We start from the raw sequence: 8,589 nt of genomic DNA, 5'->3' as shown, positions 1-8,589 counted from the left end.
GAGAGGAGAGGAGAGGAGAGGAGAGGAGAGGAGAGGAGAGGAGAGGAGAGAGAGAGAAATCTTTATCAGATACCCCATGTACTAAGGAGGCTCAAGGCATAGGAAACAGAAATTCCTTTACTTTGTTTCCCTACACGCCTGATTGTATTCACTCAGCCATCTTAGATTCTGTTCCTGTGACTCTAGATTTGGAAAATAGACCCTAATGACTCTCTCTTAAAATATTCATTCATAAATACTTCCCAGATACCAAATGGCTACTTCCTTGGGACAATTTAGGCAATGAAAGAAGGCTTTTGCTTCATAGTCTGAAAATTGATGTGCTGCTTCCCAGAGTCACTCCTCCCTGGTTGTACAGCAAGACCATAAAGCCAACGTTTGGGCATCTGGTTGACTGCTCAGCTCTGTCCAGCAAGCATGCATCAGTGCATCACAGAGTCCCACCTCATCAAAGACACTGGCTTGCTGGCAACATGTCCATTTATTTCAATCAAGAAGAAGCCTGACCTTTCCTTGGCTCTCGTACTGGTTTTGTTTTTATTTTAACAACTTCTGAAGTAAAGCTGGCAGGAAGATTATCTCCTCTGCCTTGTCTTACATAGTAAGATCTGTGCTCTCAGGACTTTAAGTGGCATCTGACTGCAGGACAGTAGCAATGGTATCTCTGCACCTTGCCTACCACTCTATTTCTGATGGAAAGACGAAGAGGCGGGGGCAAAGTAGGAGAGAACATTTGTCTACATTCTAGAGTCTTATGTTAGAAAAGAGTGTTACAGAAGCATTCAATAATACCATTTTTAAAGATTAAAAAAGTATTTAAACATACGCTTAACATTAATAAGAGTAAGAGTTAAAAATACATCCTGCCTTTAAAAATGCCTAAGGTCACAAGCATATTCTCTAATACTTGATTAAAAACTTATTTCTGTACTTCTAGGTGCCTATGTCAATATTTAATTGAAATTATGCCCAGGGGCCACCCTACACAGAGTCTTCCCACACAATACAACCTAGAGTAGAGACTTGGATGAGAACAAATGGACCAACATGTTGAATTTGATGTGTGTTTCCTAGAAGCCAAGGTTCTGCCTCGAAAAAGCATTGGAGGAGGGAAGGTTGGAAAGAATGAGCCCAACTTCCCAAGTGTGTGACTCACAAAAGGAAACAGGCTCTCTTCATTTCCCCAACAAATTAACCCTGATCAGTATGGAGGAGAGACATAGTTTATACAGATGTGTGAATGCACTGTAGTTTTCAAAGAATGTGCTTTTCTAAGAAGATACCCACCAAGCTAATGTTGCTGGTGTTAGGGAGTCAATCAAAGCAAACAGAGGTGGGGAGGACCTATCATATGCACATAGGGTAAAATTTTTAATTGTTTTAAAGGCACTTTTGGATTAGAGAGACGCCTCAGTGATTTCAGAGCACTTGCTGATCTTCTAGAGGACTGGAGTTCTTCTACTCTCAGCATCCACATCCAGCTGCTCATGACTGCCTGGAACTCCAGCTTGAAGGGAATCTGATCCCAGAAGGCACCCTCTCCCACACAATGCCCACATTTATAGAGACATGTGGACACACAAATAAAAATGAATCTTTAAAAATAATTTTAGAAACATTTTCCTCTTCACTTTGCTGATGATCAAACTGAGGCACGCCAGAAGGCCTCATCCACTGTCCGGGGTCACATAGCTGGCAAACTGCTAAGATATATATATATATATGATATAAGCGAAAGGATTTAGGTCTCAAGTACAGATCTCCCCTACCCATGTAAACTTGTCTACTAGAGTCATGCATGTCCCTTATTTTCATAGCGCACTTCCTTTAAGGTTTCTGAATTGAAAAACAACAACAACAACAACAACAAAACTAACAAGTCCATATTATTTCCCATGGTGAGCTTGAAGAAACTACTGTGAAAGTCACTTACATGTCTTGCATGATTATTCATGCAGCTCTTAACATACACAAGCACTTCTGCCATCTCATTCGATCTTCTCAACATCCCTATAGTGTAGAGAGGGGAAGCTCTGTCAGTTGCATCCTATTTAAGGTCACACAGCCACTGCCTGCCTATTTCCATCCATCTGACTTTGAAACACATTCCAGAGTCAGGCAGTGAATGAGTACAGGGCTGGGCCAAATAGCTCAATTTTCAAAGCTCTTTCCTGGGTCTTCCCAGATGCTAAACAAATCAATTAATGTGTTTAGTATCCCTTAGCAGAATTTCTTGAGAACAGAAGAGTCTTGATTTTATTTTTAATTTTGAGATATTTTAATTTGCAAGGTAAGATCTCTAAGGGTAGAACTCAAGCCAAGATAGAAATTTGATTATATTGCATATACTAGTTAAAAAATTGGCAATTTAATTTTGTATTAATTCTTTGATGTAGCATACAAAACAATGGGCCTCATAGAAACATTTTCATACATGAGTACAAATATACTTTGTTCACATCTCCCATTGTCTTGTCTTCCTCTCCCAATGATTCCTTATCTCTCCCCAAACCATCTCAGCTTTCACGTCATATATGTGTACAAAATGTCACACACATCGCTATTCAGCACCTCTGTTTTGACTCTGACACATCTACTTAGTCCAGGTGATTCTGAACATCTTTGATTTGGGGCATCAGGAATGATCAGCATGTATTTAATAGGGCCGAACACGTTAGCAGTGACCAGACCACTGGAGAAATTGAAGACCATCTTTTTTAAGGGTAGTAGAGTCTACTGAATATGGACAATCACCACTGACTCTCTCTCTCTCTCTCTCTCTCTCTCTCTCCATATATATATATATATATTCAATGAACAATACAAGTTCTTTACTTGAAAAATTGATGATCAAGAGTACACAAAAGACAGTTAAGCAACATGCAATAATTACAAAAGACAGGGTGGGTGTTTGGGCAAATTGTGCACTGGGTCCTATAGGGATGCATAAGAGGGATCTCTTCTCAGCATCCGTTCCTCAGTGAGGATGGGTCCTGAACTTTGCCAAGTCCTCATCTATGTAGTTTCTCCCGTGCCTTTCCTTTTCCAATCCCAAGCCCTGCCAACACTCACCCTACCCTTTCCATCCCAGCAATCACACATCTTAAAGGATCTGGTGTTGACTCTTGGGTGGCATGATGTTTGATGCTGGCAGAATGAAACAAGGGTACAAGTGTTTGTCTGCGGCTGTGTACTGTGTCCTCCAATGCCCACAGCTGTACTTGACACATGGAAATAGGTGCTCAACAAACCTACCGCAGAGGGAAAAGTTCATGATCAGTTACTCCTATTATTTAATTTTAGAAAATAACAATGAGCTTAATAATTAAAAGGAAATGTTCCAAACTTTAATCCCAGCACTTGGGAGGCAGAGGCAAGTAGATGTCTCTGAGTTCAAGACCAACCTGGTCTTCAAAGCCAATTCTGGCCAGGGTTTCACAGAGAAACCCTGTCTCAAAATAACAGTTGCTATCATCATTATTATTAATCATTAACTGATTAATTTAAAAATAAAATAAAATACCTCCTGCACCTCACCTTAATTAGCTCAGATTTAAGCTTCTACACCCACATCATTCTATGGTATAACTCTCCTCTCCCAAGCAGTCTCCACTGTGAGGGACGTGTGTCCCAGGGTGTAAACGTTGGTCCCATTCCTGATATAGCGGGCCCTCTGTTTAACCTACGTGCTGTTGCAGGCAACAGGCAGCCTCTGACGTCCTGTGTTCTGTGCAGATTGGGATTTGGAACTCCAACAGTGGGCTGAACATGACGGATGGCAACAGAGACAGGTCCAACAATATCACAGATTCGCTGGCTAACCGAACGCTCATTGTCACCACTATTCTGGTAAGCTGTGAAGTTCTGGCCCTTTATCCACACTCCCACGCTAGACCTAAAGGGATCCTCTCACTGTCTTTTCCAGCCTGGCAAGGCTCTCTGCATATGTCTATTTTTTAAACTGGGGAGCTAAAAGCATACATTCATATGTAATTAAAGGAATGACATGTAAGCACTTGAAGCCTCTCCACAGCCTCTTCATTTTTCTCGAATCCTGGCGCCATTCTTCCCTCGCTCTGCCCATCCAAGGCCACTTCTGTTCTCTGCCTGCTGAACTGTTGGTTGATTTGACTTTAGAAAAAGACCAGGGAAGGGGATTCAGCAGGGGAAGTCAGTGAGGTTGTTTTTTTGTGATTCCTGTACTGTCCATTAACAGGTTTTTCCATGTCTTTCCATCAGCACCTTTCCTGCACTGTCTTTTGCCCTACACCTAGGTTCCAGCTTCCCTAGATTGTAGCAACACTCCTACCTCCCTGTTGTCTCTCCCATGGATCTTCCTAGTGCCCAGGTGTACTAGGTCCCTGAACACTGCACTGTTTCCATTCTTCCTTCCAGGGGCTCATACCTCTGGAAAGAATCCTTGTATCAACTTACCTAGAAAACTTGTATCCCATTCAGTCCTGATCTTATGTCCAGCTAGCCAGTGTACACACTCCTCTCTCTCTTTTCCCATGGGAACTAAGTAGCACAATCCACTGTGAATTCTGCATGTTAAGGCACACTTTGCTTCATTTCATTCACTGCATAACATCAGCTATTTGTCTTTGAAGTTGCTTTGTTAGACTTATTCATCCAAGTACATCTGATTTTTATTTGCACTTTCTTCTGGCCATCACCTTTGCTGCAACCACCTTATGGAAACGGGGTTTTGGAGAGGGGGGAGGGGTGTTTGTTTTACTTTTGTTTTTGACAAAGTTCATTGTGTAGATCTGGCTGCCCTGGAACTTCCCTAGGTAGACCAGGCTGGCCTCAAACTCACAGAGATAAACATACCTCTCCCTCCCGAGTGCCAGGATGAAGCATGTATATGCCACTCTGGGCAACAACTTTCTATTGCATTAGCTTGATCCAACTGTCAGGTTGCTAGAGGAGGAGCCTGCCCACACAGGGCACCTCATCAGTGGAGTAGTTATTCTAACAGTGCAAAACCAAAAGAACTCAGGGAAGAATAAGTAAGTTTACAGATGTGTGCTAGGAAGGCAGCCACTACTCATAAGGGTTTGATGTATAAGCATCTAGGGGAACATTGTCTTGAGGTCCAAGGTGATTTCAAATAAGACGATAACACTGATAAAAGAGGAAACCCTGGAAACAGCCAACCAGTAAGCAGAGAAAGGACAACTGTAATTGAAATAAAGTTAAGAATGGGACGGGGAGGAGAGGAGGAAGTGGGGGCTGAGATCAGGAAGCAAAGCAAAGAAACAAATACATTAGTGAAAAATAAAACCTTTAAAGCTATTTTTTAAAAACTCTTCAGTGTGAAATGTTAATGTACATGTGAATTAAAAAGAAAAAGTTCTTGTAACATGCAAATTACATTTTCCCAAGGAAGGAGAAAAATCAGAATATTTAGCATACATGATGTTTGAAAAAAATGAAAAGACATATATGGTGGTATTCATGTCTCCTTTATAAATAGACAGTCTTGGGTAAAAGCCTAAGGCCAGGGGACTCCCACAAAAGAAGCCCAGATATGGGCATAGCTGAAGGAGGATGTGGGACCCAAGTGTCTTCTGAGATTATCTATCATCTCAGTTTCAAAATTTGAACATAATCATGCCTCTGTCACACCATTCATTAATCCTCTCCTACCACAACAGTGAAAGAAAACACTGCCATCCAAAAAGGCAGGAAAGGAAGAAAAATGTGTGATGGTTTTTGTCACAGTGGTTTTTGTAACAAGTTTAGCAGAAACAGGAATGTCAGCAACTGACTTCAATACTTTCCACTCTTAAAAATCAACTTCAAATATTACATGTCTTCAGGCACTGGCAGAACACTTTCCTTTTCATGATAACAGAGCTTCCATACCTGGTTTGTTTCGCTTAGGAAGAGCCCTACGTGATGTACAGGAAATCCGATAAACCCCTGTACGGAAATGACAGATTTGAAGGATATTGCCTGGATCTGCTGAAAGAACTGTCAAATATACTGGGTTTCCTTTATGATGTTAAACTGGTTCCTGACGGCAAATATGGAGCCCAGAACGACAAAGGGGAGTGGAACGGGATGGTTAAGGAACTCATCGACCACGTAAGCAAAAACACACCTGACTGCAAACCGCTCTCAGGGGAGAAGTAAAAGGAGGAAAATACAGTTGATTGCATTTCAGAAGAACGGGTTTAGGGGTTCCATGTTTACACACACACACACACACACACACACACACACACACACACACACACATTTCTTAAAAGGAAAAGCAAATAACCTAGATATGAAGTTTGCTTGGAAGGGTGGGTGAAAATAAAAGTCGAAGATTAAAATTTATACATTCACCCTTTATGCCAATGAGTAAGCTTGAGCGGTTTCCAATTAAATTAAGAATTCTAGGACCTGCGATTTGGGACCCAGAGAAAAATCTCATCTTGTCACCTCATATTAGTCCAAGGTGTTCCTTCCTCTCTTCTCTAACATGTTCTTGGTAAAGAGACTCTCTCTCTCTCTCTCTCTCTCTCTCTCTCTCTCTCTCTCTCTCTCTCTCTGTGTGTGTGTGTGTGTGTGTGTGTGTGTGTGTGTGTTGCTCTCTGTCTCTCTCTATATATTTCTGTGTGTATGTATGTGTTGTCTCTCTCTGTTTGTCTATCTCTGTTTCTCCCTGTCTGTCTGTGTCTGTCTGTGTCTGTCTATCCGTGTGTGTGTTGCTCTGTCTCTGCCTATCTCTATCTGTGTGTTGCTGTCTTTCTGTCTGTCTGTCTGTCTGCCTGCCTGTCTGTCTCTGTGTGTGTTGTTCTCTGTCTCTCTGTCTCTCTACCTGTCTCTCTGTCGTTCTGTCTGTCTGTCTATCTTGTGAGCATGCTCTCAGCATATGGGTTCTGTGGGTATGAGTATGTACCTTGCACAGACCCTCACCCCCCACCCCTTCATAATTTCTGGTTTCTCTTTGATAATAAATACTATAATATAAACAAATTTAGCCCGGGCTAGACACCTCTCGCACAAAAAGCACTTGTAGTTGAGATTGGGAGGTGGAGACGCTCAGGAGAAGGCTAGTCGCTTGCAGCTGATGACCTGACACTTGCTTTTACAGAGAGCCGACCTTGCAGTGGCCCCTCTCACCATCACGTATGTACGGGAGAAAGTCATTGACTTCTCCAAGCCTTTCATGACTCTGGGCATTAGCATCCTTTACCGGAAGCCCAATGGAACCAATCCGGGCGTCTTCTCCTTCCTCAACCCCCTGTCTCCAGACATCTGGATGTATGTGCTCCTCGCCTGCCTAGGAGTCAGTTGTGTGCTCTTTGTGATTGCAAGGTAAGTTTAAGAATACTGAATTCATGGCAAAGGCCTGGTAGTCCCAGATTTCAAAAATTCAAAAATTCACGGTATAAAAGTACAATTTTATTTTTGCTCATTGTTGTATTTTTTTCAGAGTTTCCATGGAAAGCTGTTGTGTGCATTGAAAGCTAATTAACCATAAAGATACATATTTTTTAAGGAAGAAGACTGTCCTTTGTAGTCATTTAACTTTTCCCGTACTTCAGTTCACATAAGATTGCTATCTGTTCCGTTTTTCTATGGAATAAAGGACAAAAGGGCAATGGATTAACTGGGAAATGTAAAATATTACTAAAATAATAATGAAATTATTTTAAGATATTTTATTTAAGAATAATTGAAGAAGCCAAACAGAAAAAACAAGGTATCTGGGAATCACCACAGGGAAAAAAAAAAAAAAAAAAAAAAACATGGAGAGAAAGATGCTGAGGCCCTTAAGAGTAGAGGAAAATACTTTAAAATTTCTGTGAGGTTCTTCTCTAAAATCATCAGAAGGTAAATAAGAATATTGTGGAAGTCACACTAAAAAGAAATTACATTGTGGAAGTTTAGTTGATTGGTTGATTGATTGATTGATTGGCTGATTGACTGGCTGATTATTGATTTATTGCTTCTGTACTGAAGGTGGAGTGGAGGGCCTTCTGTATGCTTAGCAAGCCCTCTACTACTTAGCTACATCTTCAAGCCATTATAAAAGCTTTATGATACTCTGGAAGTGATTCCATTTAAGCTTTATCTTTCAAGATTAAACTCTGTCCTCTATATGTAACCATTATACTTTACACAAGTCTTCCAGAGCTTTTTATTCTTCTCAGTAGAACATATATCTAAATGCCTTTGATACTGAATTTCAAACCACTATTTTATTTTTCTATTCCTCTTAAACCTATGATGGCTCTAGATAAAGTATGTTTTAAAAAATTTACTTTTTTATGTCATGTTTTCAATCTTTTTCACCTTTTAACAAAAGCTGGTAAATTTTTCCCTTAATCAATTTTTGTCTTCTCTCCAGGAATTTATAAGAGAAGTATCTCTTCATGGTAGCTCTTAGCCATTTTCCATTGTCCAGTTTTGATTAATGCCTGGTAACTTCTCCCCAGAATAATTACAAAGAAGGTTTGGGAAAATAACCCAAGCAAGACACATGCAGAAGTTGGGCAGTGGTGGCGCATGCCTTTAATCTCAGCACTTGGGAGGCAGAGGCAGGTGGATTTCTGAGTTCAAAGCCAGCCTGGTCTTCAGAGTGAGTTC

The 8,589-nt window shown here is 40.9% G+C and overlaps 1 protein-coding gene across 7 annotated transcripts in view; it reads left to right on the top strand.

Moving 5' to 3' along the window:
* The window catches only part of Grik1 (glutamate ionotropic receptor kainate type subunit 1), a 396,194-nt gene that overhangs the window by 339,186 nt on the left and 48,419 nt on the right, over positions 1-8,589 (top strand). For 6 of the 7 annotated variants that reach the window (XM_021209775.2, XM_021209772.2, XM_021209773.2 and 3 more), the window contains 3 exons: positions 3,736-3,849; positions 5,890-6,093; positions 7,091-7,314. In XM_021209775.2, the coding sequence (XP_021065434.1) occupies positions 3,736-3,849; positions 5,890-6,093; positions 7,091-7,314 (542 nt within the window). Of the gene's footprint in view, positions 1-3,735; positions 3,850-5,889; positions 6,094-7,090; positions 7,319-7,434; positions 8,325-8,589 lie in introns of those variants that run through there. The other variant, XM_029544581.1, reaches the window with a different exon arrangement.

The sequence above is a fragment of the Mus pahari genome, chromosome 12 (assembly GCF_900095145.1).
Source record: "Mus pahari chromosome 12, PAHARI_EIJ_v1.1, whole genome shotgun sequence".
Taxonomy (NCBI): Eukaryota; Metazoa; Chordata; class Mammalia; order Rodentia; family Muridae; genus Mus; species Mus pahari.
This window is presented reverse-complemented; position numbering and strand designations above follow the sequence as displayed.